The 14,671-nt window shown below is 47.8% G+C and overlaps 1 protein-coding gene across 1 annotated transcript in view; it reads left to right on the top strand.

Annotated features, from left to right (window-relative positions):
• Window positions 1-14,470, top strand: part of NALF2 (NALCN channel auxiliary factor 2) — a 28,428-nt gene extending 13,958 nt beyond the window's left edge. Inside the window, exons 2-3 of the mRNA XM_039475462.2 lie at window positions 10,960-11,131; window positions 11,538-14,470. Coding sequence (XP_039331396.1) covers window positions 10,960-11,131; window positions 11,538-11,923 — 558 coding nt within the window. The 3' untranslated portion in view covers window positions 11,924-14,470. The remainder of the gene's footprint in view (window positions 1-10,959; window positions 11,132-11,537) is intronic.
• The last annotated feature ends 201 nt before the right edge of the window (window positions 14,471-14,671 follow it).

Below are 14,671 nucleotides of genomic sequence, written 5' to 3' on the forward strand. Positions count from 1 at the left end.
TGATCTGCACAACCATTGTGTATAGAAGCTCCCAAAGCTCCCCTCCTCTCATTTTAGTCCCCGATGTGCCTATGGGACCCCTCATTAGCTCTGTTGGCCTGATAAGCTTACAATGGTCCAGACAGTGATAATGGAATAGATGATCCAGGGCAGGGCAGTGCAGGGCCTGGGGCTCTGCAGCAGGGCAGTGTGGGCTGAGTCTGGTGAGGTTAGTCAGATCAAGTCTTGGAGATTTTGTTTTGTTGTTTTTGAGGTTCGTGACTGCAAAGCAGTTTGTTTTTATTTAAAATTCACTTTATCAAAGTACTGTATGTTCATAACTTTAAAAGGATCTATAAGCTACACACACACACACACACACACACACACACACACACATATATGTATACACACACACCCCCCCAAGCCTCACTCTTCACAGACACTTGAGACACTTTGTCTGTTTGTTCTGATATTTACCTCCATATTTCTAAATGGTATGCTAATATTGCTATTTCTTATTTTTTCTGTTTTAAATATTTGTGCATACACACAGATATAGATAGATATTCACATATATACATATATACACCTGTGTGTATATGTATCTCATTTATATGTATCCTTGTAGCTCATAAAGCTTTTAAATTCTATATATAAAATACCTGTTAAATGACATATATATATCTCAATGCTTATCATTAAAACAACAGCCCTCTACTCCACCCCTGAGCCTAACTCTTCAGAATTAAATACTTCCAACTCTCTTACCCGTTTTCTTCTGATATTTACCTCCACATTTCTAAATGCCATGTTAATATTCTATTTCCCAATTTTTCTCTTTTAAATATCTGTTGACTTTTAAAATGTGATTAGAGGAAGACTTAGCTCTTTTACTCCCAGCAACACTTAACATACACACATGCTTTCCCTCCCCTCATACACTCAATATTGACAAATCAGAATTTCTGGTTTTAACAATATTCCATGTTTACATTACTAGAATTATAAATACTGTTCACAGCTGAGTCATGTAGAATACTGTGATTATCTTTCCTTCCTTGGTTATCTTGTTTGCATAGAGTAAATAATTGCCTCTTGTTTTCTGTTTGCTTAGTTTTCTCATTTTTTGCTAATACATTCCCAATTTCTTTATCAGAGCTATAAAATCTCAACCACTTTCATAACCCATTATTTTCACTTTTGTTCTTGGAGCTCTTCACCTTGCTCTAGTTGCTAGAGGTTTGATTTTCAAGTACTTGGCAAGTACCTCCACATGTATACCTCCTCCACTTGTATACCCAGCTCCATGTGAGACCCCAAGGACAGTGGGCAGATGAGTAAGATACAATCTGTCCTCGGTGAATCTACAGTCTCATGAGTGTTAAATTTATAGAGATATCTTACCAGAAGGCTCTGTGTTAAGACTTTGATATAGACCATCCCTTTGGTCTCACACTCAGGCAGGCCTCCTCTTCTTCATTTCCCATGAGTTGCCAGAATGTGATACAGTCCCCCAAAGAGCAAATGTGATCTTAGGCTGCATTAACAAAAACAGTTTCTAGGACAGGAGGACTGATGTCTTTACTTCACTTTGTGTTGATAAACCCTATCCGGGGATTGTGTGCAGTTGCAAAGACATGGAAATACAGGGACTCATCTGAATGTGAACAGCCAGGCTAAGACAGGACTGGAAACCACATCTTTTGAAACAGTTGAAAAAAAAATGGGGATATTTGGTTTCTTGAAAGAGTAGTCTACACATAGCTATCTTCAATTTTATTCCCTTTTCAATTTTCTGCAGGCTGGTTTCTGCCTCCACCACTCCAATGAAACTGCTTTCACCATAATAAGACTGCCTTTTAATTCCCCAAACCAGTGTGTTCCCATCTAAATCCTTATTTGCTGGACACTACCTATTGTTTGAAATTCTCTTCTCCCGTAATTGGCAGAATACCTCTCTTCTGTTTCTCCTCCAATCTCTTGAGCCACCCCTCCATCTTCATCTGATTCCCTTCCTCCATCTGACCCTTAAATGTTAGTGTTTCTAGGGATCTACTGTTGATCCCTTTCTCTCTCTATCTACTCTCACTAGTCAATGCCATCCACTTTCTGGGCTTCCACAGTTGCTGTAGCAGTCAGGGTGAGCTAGGCTGTGCTCTGGTAGCAAACAATCCCCAAATATCTGAGGTTTAGCACAACAAATGGTTACTTTTTTCCCATGATACATGTCTGAAACAGATCATCAGGGAACATCTTGCTCATGTTAGTCACCAAAGATCCAGCATGATAGAGGATCCAACACAACACTGCTTCCACAGTCAGCATCAGAGGGATGAGAATGTGGCAAATCATACATTTGCTCTTAAAGCTTCTCCCCAGAAGTGACTCATGTCGCCTCAACTCACACTTCATTGACCAAAGCAAGTTGTATGGCCATGCCTAACTTGAGAGGGTGTGGGAAAGTGTAGTCCTACTATGTTCCTGATGACTAACTCCCTGATCCCTGATGACTTCCAAACCTTTATGCAGACCCTCCTTCTGAGCTGACTACTGTGTCCAACTGCCTGCTTAACATTTCCACCTGGCTGACTCACATATACCTCAAAGTTAACATGACCCCGACTGAACTTATCTTCTTCACCCGCAACTCTATGCCTCCTGTTTTCTCTGCCTTAATAAATGAAACTACTATTCATCTAGCTACCCAAGCCAGAAGCTTGGTCATCATCCTGGATCTTTCCCTCTCTCTCATTTCCCACATCCTTAAGTAATCTTGGTAATTCCACCTCCTTAACGTCTCTTCTCACATCCACCCCCTCCTCCCTGTTTCTCAATTCTGCTGCTATTGCCTTATTTGGGGTCCTCATACCCTCTCACTCAGACTGTTGAGATTGTCTCATAACTGATCTCCATGCCTCCAGTTGATGCTTATACTCTATCGTCCAGACTTCAGACAGAAGTCTGAAAAGTTAGTCATAGGAGTGGCAAGCGACCTTTAAGTAAGCAATTATTTAAAACCTATTAAAGGCTCTCCATTGCCTATAGGATGAAGCCCAGTTCCTTGTCAGCTTCCAGAGCATATCATAGCCATGGTCATGGCCTTCTCTGCAAGCTCATCTCCCATTGTGTCCCACTCTGTGCCCTGTAACTATGCTAAACTTCCTACAGTGTCTAAACTTAGTACTATTTCACACTTCCAGGCCTTTATGCCTGCTCATTTCTCTGTTCAAAGTGCACTTATTCTTTCCATATTCCACCTAGTTACCTTCTACTCATTTTTTTTTTCAGTTCCTAACTGAAGCATCTCCCACACGGAGATGTTTTCCTGTCCTTCAGCCCTCAAAACACAGTTGATCACTCTACCCTTAATGCTACCAAGGAGATACAGTTGCTTCTTGACTTACAATAAATGCTCCTGATAAATCCATTGTAAGTTGAGAATATCATAAGTTGAAAATGCATTTAATGCACCTAAACTACCATAGCTTAGCCTAGCCTACCTCAAACATGCTCAGAACACTTACATTGGCCTACAGTTAGGCAAAATCATCTAACACAAAGTGCATTTTATATTAAAGTGTTGAATATGTCATGTAATTTATTGAATACTGTACTGAAAGTGAAAAACAGAATAGCTGTATGGGTACTTGAAGTATTTCCACTGAATACATACTGCCTTCTCACTGTGGTAAAATTGAAAAAGTGTAAGTTGAGCCATCATAAGTTGGGGACTGTCTGTGCTATCGATCATAGTGACTTAAAATGATTGATTCATATAGTTTCTCCCCTGTTACTTGAAGACAGGAATCTTGTCTTACTCATCTCTATTATCTGTAGTTCCCAGCACAGTGGCAGGCACTCAGAAGATGTTCAAGGAATGTTTGCATGGACAAATAATGAGAAAACCAGATTCAGAGAAGTCTACAAATACCTGCAGGGTTGGCATGGGGGATGAGAAGGTAGCTGTTCCATATGGCACCGGAAGAGCTAATAACGGCCATGAGTGAAGCCACAAGGAGGAATTAGTTCAAAAGAAGGAAGAACTTCTGTAACTGCTAGAGTTGTCTGAAGATAGGGGCTACTCTAGGACAGCATGACCCCGCTGTGACAAGGCTTATAATAAGAAGCTGGATAAGCACTAGGCAGTGATATTGGAGTGGAAATTCCAACAGCAGATAGGGCAGTGTTGTGATGGTTATCATGGTCCTTTCTATTCTGGAACAGTCATGAACCTGACTCGTCTGCTCACCTGATTAGCATGGATCATCTAGGCCCCTTCAGAGCTGCTCCTATATTAGGGACACTGTTTCTCCACTGGACCAACCCTGTCCAGGCTGGGCCCATCCAGCCACTGGCCTTTGAGCAGATGGCCCAAGAGGCTTGGTGGTGTGAGAGCTTTCTGGAACTGCACTGGCTGTAGGTTCTCACCCTCCTCTCCAGCCATTTCCCCTGCCTTTCCTTCAGGCCAGGTCAGGCCACTTTGACTCATGACTGTTCAGTCTGAAAAGGAGGACAGCTGTTGCTTACTTTTACAGCCACTTAGGTAGAGCCCTATCATCCACCTGGATTTGCCCTTTAATACCTCTAATCCCAGTCTGATTCTACCAATCCCAGTGAACTACTGTCCCCAGATTTATGTTCATGATCTTCTTCTGGTTGAGGAGACTGACTTTGACCTAACCCTGTTCTGATCCAACTCTTTGAAAGCCCAGAGTCAGGACTAGGAGCACTTGGCTCTTTTCAGACCCCACCGGAGGGATCCCTCACACACTTCTATGTGTGCTGATGGATGCAGTGCAAAGAGACATCAGGTTAGCACTCAAGTTGCCTCCCTTCTAATCCTGGTTTATAGTTGATTTCTTACATGCCTCTGACTTGGCTAAGCCAACCCTCTTCTTTGGGCCTCAGTTTCTCTGTGAGTAAAATCTGGGGGCAGGGTGTACCGTGGTGTCTGTAGACAGTGGATTTCATCCCCATGTGCAGCTCACATTGCTGCTTTGCCTCCACAGGTTCTGTGGCTGCAGCTCCAGCTGCTGGCCAAGGGCACCAGGGGTACATGGAAGACAAGCAGCCCTGAGAGAAAGCCTATAGGGAAGATTTGGATGGGCAAATATGTGCCAGGGATGGAAGCAAGTTAGAATCTAAGAAGAATACTGCTTACTTCTTGGTTGGCAGGAACTGAAGCTCTCCCCCCCTGGAGGGCTTTTCAGCCCCAAAACCAAGGAGCTTGGGATGGCCTCCACTTTTCTAAACCCTCTGGCCCTGAGCCCTCCCTTTGGGGTGCAAGAGCCTTCTTTCTAGAGGATAATTAGGGATGAGGATGCCCTGGCCAGGGCTGCAAGCCTGAGAGCCAGACGGTGAGGCTCTCTGGGTCCTCCCCACACTGGCAACTGCAGAGCCCAGGAGGGGTGGTGATCCCTCTCATCTTGCCCCTCCCATTTCAGGAGTGCTCTGCAGCCCAGCTGGGATGAGGGATGGGACAGCCTTCCCAGCTTCCTTTTTGGGTTAATTGGTGTTCCCTCTAGTTATTTCCTGCTTCCTTCCCCTCCCAGTTCCCATAGCAACTGGGCTGTAGCAGCCAGAACTTGATTGAACCCAGCGGTGGCCCGACTGAGGTGGGGAAAGGAGGGCACTGCCAGGTCAATGCTTCCCACCCCACCCATCTCCCGCTGCCATCTCAAGGGTTCAGGGTGGTTAAGCTCAGAAGACAGGACATAATTGGAAAGCCTTTTCTGCCAGGGCTGGAGTTTGGAGACCCTAACACGCCAGAGCAGGCCTGGTTCCCTCAGCTCTCCTCCCCTCACCACGCCCTGTGTCCTGCCTCTCAAAGTTTGATTCATTGTTACTGGTAGGATTGTTCAGTAGGAAGAACCCTGGAGTTGGAGGTGGGAAACCAGGTTTCCAGTTCCTCTCTCTGCCACTATTTTATGCAGCAGTAGACAAGTCCTTTCTCTCTTTCTAGGCCTCAGTTTTCCCATTTGTGAAATGATGAAGTAGGACCAAATCGATGGTTCTCAAGCCTGGCTGCATACTAAAATTGCCTGAGTTATTTTGAAAAACTACAGATGTGTAGCTCCATCCATAAGGATTCTGACTTAGTTGCTCTGGGCGTAATGTGAGCCAGACAGGAGTATTTTTTTTTTTTTTTCATTTTTTGAAACAAAGTCTCACTCTGTCACCCAGGTTGGAGTGCAATGGTGTGATCTCGGCTCAATGCAACCTCTGCCTCCCAGGCAAAGGTGACCTTCCCACCTCAGCATCCTCAATAGGTGGGATCCCAGGTGTGCAACACCACTCCCAGTAATATTTTTTGTAGAGACAGGGTTTCATCATGTTGCCCAGGCTAGTGTCAAACTCCTGGACTCAAGTGATCCACCGGCTTCAGCCTCCCAAGGTGCTGGTATTACCCAGCCCAGACAGGAGTATTTTTTGGAAGCTCTCTGAGTGATTGTGATATGCAGCCATAGTTGAGATACTGGAAAACAAAAGAGGTCCAGGGTTCTCCCAGCTGACTGTTACCTGGTTCTAAGACATTTCTACCCTTTCCCTGCAGGCCTTGCCTCCAGCAAGCCCCACAGTTCTCCTAAGCTGGGCCCTCCTGGCTTTCCTCCATCCTTGTAGACAAGTGCCCAGGCCCCTGTGAATGCCTAAACAACCTCCCCCTGTCAACCCCTCCCTCAGTCCTAACACTGATGAGACAGGACAAGCTACCTAGGTCCATCTTAGAAACAGGGCTGCAGAGTCTAAGGCAGGCTTGTTGCCCAAGCTGCAACAAACACAGAGAGCCAGATCTTTCACCTGAGAAGGACCCCAGGCCACCTCTGAGGCATGAGGGATAACAATGGCCTCCACTGGCCTTCTGTGAGGCTGAGGAATTGGATTACCTCTGAGCCCTGCATCACTCTTCTTCTTCCATTCCCCTCATTAGCTCCTTGCCTGTTCCTGCCTCACCACCCACAGGCCTGGTATCCTCCCCAAGCAATCTGCTCATCCACTTGTCATGGTGACTCTGGCTGGGGGTGTGGGGACTGAGTGGGGAGGTCGTTTAATTAAGGAGAAGGGCCACACTCCCAATGTCGGGTCATCTCTATCCCTTCCCCAAACTACCCTGGCTGCCTCCCTCCCTTCCTCCCTCCAGGAGCAGATGAGGGGACCGCCCAGCCACCATAGCCTGTTACTGGGTTAATTGCAGTTGCCTGGGAGTAGGGCAGGAACTCCACTGGGGCCTCCTCACCTAGGACCAGGAACATTGAACTAGAAGAGCCCAGAAAGAATTCTACATGGACTTCTGAGTCCCACCAATGGATGCAGGGTTGGGAGGGGGCCAATTGCACACATTTTGGGGTAAGGGTGAGGCAGGCTCTGGGTCCAGGCTTCAGACACTGGGGCAGAGCCCATGGACAGAGACTCGTCTTGGCACTGTGGGGCTCAAAAGATGGAGGCAAGTCTCTAAGGTACTGGAACCCTTAGTTCTTGTAATTTCATGTTCTTTCCTGCCTTAACTTCTGTTTCTTTCTCCTTCCCTTCTTGTGCTTTCTTACCCATCTTCCTTATCTTTGCTTTCTTATGCTCCCATCTTTCTTAGCCACTCTTATTCCATCTTATTCACCCCCTGCTTGTTATCACCCGTCTTTCTTACTCTCTTTCTTACCACTTTCTCTTAACAGCCCCACTTACCCCCATCTCACCCTTTCTTATGTCCCTGCCTTTCAACTTCTTTCACCCTCACCCCACTCTTACCCCTTCACCTCTTTTACACCCTCCACCTCTAATTCCCTGGTTGTTTCTTCTCAACACCATTGTTTCCTACCTCCACTATTCCTACTATTCCTTACCCTCTCTTTCCTACACACTTCCTGTCTTCCACCCCTTGCTCCAGCTGCCACTCTCTCATACCCCTCAAGCCATTTCTCTTCCTGCCCTTTTTTAACCTTCCAGCTCTCTTACCCTGCCTCCAATTTTCACTCCTTTTTTTACCCTCCTTTCACTCCTTTCCCATTCCTTTTCACATGTTCTTTTAGTCCAATAACTTCATATTCAGGAATTGATATAAATAAAATTTAACACAAGTGTGCAAGAGATGTATGTATAAAGATAGTCACTGGAGTGTTGTTCATAATAGTAAAAATGTGGAAATAAATGTCTGTGAACAAGAGATTGGTGCCCTTTTTATTCCATTCACACAAAACCATTCTCTGTTCTCTTAACACACCATGAATTTGTTTGCTGACATACCTTTGCTTAAGCTGTTGCCTCAGCTTGGAATGCCCATTTACCTCATCTCCATACACCCCATCTAAAATCCTGATTTGAGTCCAAGCTCAACTGTTCTCCCCACACTGGAACCTTTCCCTGCTTCTCTACTTGCTTCCCTCCAGTGGTCCATGGTTTGAACTCTCCTGTGGTATAGATCACATGCCATAGATTCAAGTTAGATGTGTCTACCCATGAAACGAATTTTCATGAGCCTAGGAACATGTCCCCATCTGTTTATTCAATCAACAGATTTTTTTAGTATATATTGTGTAAAGTACACAATGGTTAATAAAGTAAACCCATGTCTGCTTACATGCAACTCACATTTTAGTGGGGCTGACAGAAAGGAAACAAGAGTGCAGAGAAAGTAATACTTGTGGTGAAGAAACAATTAAGGAAAAGAGAATAATGAGGGCAGCATCATTTGGTGAGAGGGGTAAGGGAGACCTTCTCTGATGAGGGGACATTTAAACTGAGACCTGAAAAATAAGAGTGACCCAGGCATGTCAAGAGTAGGGAGAAGAGCATTCCAGAACAAAAGAACAGCATGTTCCAAGGCCCTGAGGTGGGAAGAAGTAGGGTATGTTCAAGGAAAAGAAAGAAAATGAAGTTGAAGAGAGAGACAGGAGCAAAGTTATACGAGGGCTAGAAATCTGTGGTCAGAAGTTTCAGTATAAATCCATTGAAGGGTTTGGAGCAAAGGAGTAACATGAGTCAATTGTGTTTTGAGACCACTCTTCCTCCTGTGTGGACGGTGGATAATGCAGGTGAGGAGGCCAGATGCGAGACTGTCATCCAGGTGAGAGATGATGATGGTCTGCCCAAAGGGATGGATGTGGAGCTACAATTGGCATGCCTTGCTGATAAACTAGATGAGGGGATACAGAGAAAGAGACATGAAAGCTGGCATCTATGTTTCATGGCACTCACTGAAATGGTTTTCTGGCACTCACTGAATGGTCAAGACTTGAGGAGGACAGTGGATTTGGGATTAAAAAAGTAAGATCTACATTTTAAAATTTAGAACTTGTTAAATTTGAGATGCCTGTGAGATACCAAAGTCCCAAGCAATGCTTTGCTCCTTGTGGGATTGATTTGCACCACCACCTACCCCGTCACCCACTAGTATGCCCCTACTCTGGAAAAGGCCAGTGTGGGATTGCATTGCCAAAGTCAATGTTCACAGCAGAGTTATTTATAGTTTAGTGAAAATGTTTAAAGTGAGTATAAGAAACTGACAGTGCTTCTAAAACCATGTTGCTCAGAGTATGGTGGAAAAGCTTCCTGTAGCACAGTGACCCCCTGGCTCAAAAATGCAGATTCTGAGCCCACCTCTGTCCTCTTGAAGCTGAAACAGAGGGAGACATCTGCATATTTAACGAATTCTTCAGAGGGTTCTGAGGCACACTGAAGTCTAAGAACCATTGCTGTGAGGAACAATGATGAACCTAGAAAGCTCCCCTAAAGATACCAGGACTGGATGTGGGTAGTGAGACAGGAACAGGCAAGGTGCATGAAAGCCATCTGGGCATATGTTAAAATGCAGATGCTGACTTGACAGATCGGGAGTGGAGCCTGAGATTCAGCATCTCTCACAAGCTCCCAGGTGATGGTGATGCTGCTGGTCCAGGTCCATACTTTGAGGAGCAAGGACCTAGATCAGTGGTCCACAACTGGAGAGAATTCTCCTACCCCGGGGGGACATTTGACAATGGCTAGAGACAAGTTTTTGTTTTTGTTTTTCACAATACATGAGGGGAGAGAATGCTACTGGTATCTAATGGGTAGAGGCCAGAGATGCTGAACAATATCCTGCAATGCACAGGACAACCCCCAGAGCAAAGAATTATCTGACCCAAAATGTCAGTAGTATCACTGGAAGAAACCCTGGACTAAACGATAAACAAATAGCATGGAGCAGGGAACCTTTCTTAGCTAGCACCCAGGGCCTGGTAGAGGTGGGCTAGATGAGGGACAGGAAGTATACCCATGAAGTGAAACTGCAAAGCAGAGGTTCCAAATGAAATGTAGCAGTGTGTGTCATGTCTGCTCCATGCCAGAGCAGAAGCCATTAGAGCAGAGCATGGATCAAGTAGAGGTCAAAGGCACGCGTGGTGCCTGGTAAGGCAGGTTCCTGTTTTTTTATTAAAAATAACCCCTCACATTTGCATTACACTTTAGAGTTTACAAAACATTTTCATATGTGCCATGTTGTTTCATCCATACAACACCCTAATTAGGTAGAGCAAGGACTGTTCTTTCGCTTTCTTGAATTTAGAAACTCAATACCGTCAGCCAAGGAAATGTTTGCTGAATTGAACAGTACTGAAATTTGCCTCATTATATATAGGTAGTCTCAGACAAGTCAAGAGACTTCCTTGGACCAGGGTTGCATGGGATGATTGCTAAGGCTCCTTCCAGTTCTGACCTAGGAGTAATTTTGTGATTTTTGCCAACACACAAATTCTGAGTTTTGGATGACTGCAGACTGGGGGGTCTTGAGAGTCCTCGTTATGAGATGGGAGATCTTAGGTAAAATGTAGTGGCCAAGTCCTTCTTGGCCAAGTCCTTGACCCAAGTCCTTCTTCCTCTTTACCCCCTGGATCCTGGGGTTAGGCTGGTGAGGCCCCCTTGAGAGATCACAATTATGGTCCCCTATCCCGGTCCTCTGAGGTGGGAAGGGGCTGGTATGTGGGCTGATGCTCTTTCCTCTCCCCACAGGCTGTCTACAAGGCCTGGCTGTGCTCAGAATACTTCAGCGTGACCCAGCAGGAATGCCAGCGCTGGGTGCCCTGCAAGCAATACTGCCTGGAGGTGCAGACCCGGTGCCCCTTTATACTCCCCGACAATGAGGAAATGGTGTACGGAGGGCTCCCTGGCTTTATCTGTACAGGTAAAGGCAGGGCACTGGGGAAGAGGGAGGAGGCCAGGGACCCAGGGCAGGCATCAGGTCAGAGAAGTGGGAGCAGGGAGAACAACAGGGGAGTCAGGTGAGAAGAAGGCCAGTGGCTGGACAAATGGACAGTGAGGTCCCCAGGTTGGGACAGGGTCAAGTGGAATGGGGAAAAAGACCAGAGTGCCTTTCTCTGGCCAGAACACATCCAAGGATTCATCCCGAGGAAACTGACTGGGGTCCCCAGAAAAGAAGGGCTCAGGAATGGAAAGTGTTGATGGCTAGGGGGGAAGGAGCCTTGGATGAGGCTACGTGAGCATCCCCAGCCCTGGAAACCTGATCCCTAGATAAGGCGCAGCCATCAGCTCCCCAAGCACCCCACCAGACCTTCCTTATCCATTGGCAGGGTTGCTGGATACTTCACCAAAGCGGCCGGAAACCAAGTGCTGTGATGTGCAGTGGGTCTCCTGTGAGGCAAAGAAGAAGAAGATCAAGGAGTCTGAGGCCCCCAAAACCCACCACCAGCAATTCCACCACTCCTATTTCCACCACTACCACCAACAGTACCACCACTACCACCCCCGTCATGATCCCCCGGGCCATGTCAGCAACAAGCCTGCCCTGCTGCCGGTCTCTGGGGGCTCCCGCCTCAGCCCTAGCAGGATCCGGCTCTGCATCCTTGTTCTCATGCTCCTCCATACCGTGGTGTCCTTCTCCAACAACCAGGGTGGTGGGGGATTGGGGTTGGAGACACTGCCTGCCCTAGAGGAGGGCCTGACACGGGAAGAGTGACAGTAGGGAGGACAGACCTCCACCACACGCTGATATCAGCTCCAGCTCCCCCAAGTGGGGGGAAGGTGGCTCCTCCCATGAGAGGTATAGGAAAGGTGGGGGCAGGGGGAAATGGGGGAACCACACATCCCCCCAACCTACCCCCACCCCAAAAGCAGCTCCAACAGAATGGCCAGAGGGCCCCAAGGAGCTGCAAAACTCATCTGGGTGAAAAAGGCAGGAGCAGCAGGTGACCCCTCCCAAGCCCTCATCTATGGGGCTTAGCAAAAAAAGGGAGGAAGTGGGGGCTGGATATGCCCACCCCTGCCAAGAGCCCTGACCCCAGGGAAGGAGGCTGCTCACCCAGCCTGGGCCCTGTAGGGAATGTTGGGGGGCACAGAGGGGAGACACTCTTTCCCCCCTCCACATTCCTTTTGTTGCCAAGATCCTTAATTCCCTCCTGCCCATATCCCAACAGGCGACGGCAGACAGTGCAATGACCCTCCTGCCACTTCAACACACCTTGCCCCACCTGGGACTATCGCAGGTGAAGCACCAGGCTGGGATTTGAGGTGCACACAGTTGCAGCTAGGTCGGGGCCCCAGTTAAGCTGTGCCTCACCACCCTAGGCACTGAGGGGCAGGAACGGGGTACAGAATGAGTGGTGAAAGAGGGTGAAGATAAGGAAGGTGGACAGGAGAGGAGAAATGTGGGCAGAGGGCTTGAAGAGATGGTCGAATAGGCTACTGCCACCCAGCTTTGGGGAGATGGATGATAAGTGTTGAGGCAGGCTTGAAAACTGCTCCCCAAAACAGAGAGAGTTGCATTAGGAGTCCTCTGGGAAAAAAAGAGCACAGGAACTGAGTTGCTGGGCCTTAAAGCAAAAGGCTGCAGGCGCATGGTTAGACTGCTGCTGTCTGAAGGACCATATCTTACAGAAGGTGCACATACTCCCAAGGGCCTCCCTTGCCCTGGAGATCTTGGTCTTAGGGCCAAAGACATTAACATTTCCTATCTCCATGGGGAGGAAGGACTTAAACCCAAGTGGATCAGGCCTGGCCAGGGTCCTCATACTCCCCTATCTTGTCCTAGCCCAGGCCTCCATGAAGGAGAAACTGGTGGCATTGCCCCAGAGCTCTCCAGAGGTGAGCCTCCCCTCCCCTCCCCGTCCCCATCCCCAGCCTACCAAAGAGTATTCATGCCTTTCCATCCCTGACCCCATGGGTCACTGTCCCAATTGTGAAACAACCAGACTCCTCTACACCCTGTAGCAGGATCTTCTGCTGCAGTCACCCCAGTCCCTTGCTAGAGAAAGTCTAGGGACTGGCAAGAAGACCCTTTGACTAAAGATCATGTGCTGTCATCCCTTGGCTGAGAAACTTGAGTCAGGCTAGAGGGCTGGAAAAGGGAAGAGGCACTGAGAGCCCCTTGGGGGCCATTAGTCTTGCTCTGGTCTGCTGCGTGGGGGTGGGGAATAGGGGGAATCCCACATTGCCTGGGACATCTGAATGCTGGTTAAGAACTGACAGGAAAGGGAGCCAGAGCCGTATTCCTGGGAGAGGCCAGGGAGTTTTTAGTGCCAACGAGGCCTGTGTCCTTCTGGGATGCGATACTAGTGAGTGAATGGGAGGGTGGGCCTGGAGCTGCGTGAGACTGAAACCAAGAAGCAGATGACCTGGCGTTGGTTAGCTTAGGGATGAATGAGAGGCCTCCCTAGTGGAGAGGGAATCATTCATGGGCCTCAACTGGGTCCCAGATTGGTTACATGAGACTGGGGAGTCCTTCCCTGCCAGTTTTCTCATTTCTTACAGCCTGTCCCCAACTCCTGTGCCCTGCCCACACACTCCCCTGTTTGGCCCTCAGCACTTCATGCCTGGCCACATACCCCAACCCTAGAGCTCTTTTCAGCTGGGGAGGGGAAGAGGTGCTGGCTCCTTTCCAGACATGCTTATGTATAAGTAAAGGGGCGGGTGCTTGGGCTCCAGAGAGACCCCAGGTACTGCCTTCTAACTCCTGCATCCTCAGGAGGGGAAAAAGGACTGGGAAGTAAAGGGGAACCATATGACCCCAGGGAATGGACCCTTGGAGACTCCCATCCTCTCTTCCCCCTCACCAAGTGCCCAGGAGACCCCTGGCTCAGACCAGCCCAAGGCCTTGCCCAGTGGCAGAGGAAAGGGGCACCTCACCACCTCAGAGTCATTTGACTGCCTCCATTCACCCCACTACCCTAATCTTCCACCACCTCTCTGGCTGTCCCTGCCCTCCATCACAGGCAGCAGAGCCGGACAGCTTTCTTATGCCATTTTCTACACTGTGCTTCATGAGTAGGACTTTCTTGCACTAGTTCCTATGACTGAGTGTCCGAGCTGGTTTCCTAGTAGTCCCCCATCCCTTCCTCCATTACCTGGCTATGATTCAGTTGTCTCTGCCCTCCCTCTTACCCCGACTCTGTGTTTTGGTGAGAGTCTCTGTATGTGTACTGCTTTCTGTTTTGTTGCATTGTGGGGCAGAGGCTTCTCTGCTCTTGTTTAACCCCATAAAGAAATAAATGGTAAGACTTGATGATAACCCTCCCTTCATGGCTTTGTTCTGTGGAGTCCGGCTTGCTGCATTGGAAAAGTCTTTGGCTTGGGGACGGGGTGGGACCAGAGATGCTGACCCTGTGCCTGGCTCCCTGTTGGCTCAAACCTCAGGAAGAAAGGGTAAACTGTAGTAGACCATTCTAGACAAGGACTCACAAAGCCAGCCACCTGCAGGGATCAGGCAGAT

Source organism: Saimiri boliviensis, chromosome X (genome assembly GCF_048565385.1).
Source record: "Saimiri boliviensis isolate mSaiBol1 chromosome X, mSaiBol1.pri, whole genome shotgun sequence".
NCBI lineage: Eukaryota > Metazoa > Chordata > Mammalia > Primates > Cebidae > Saimiri > Saimiri boliviensis.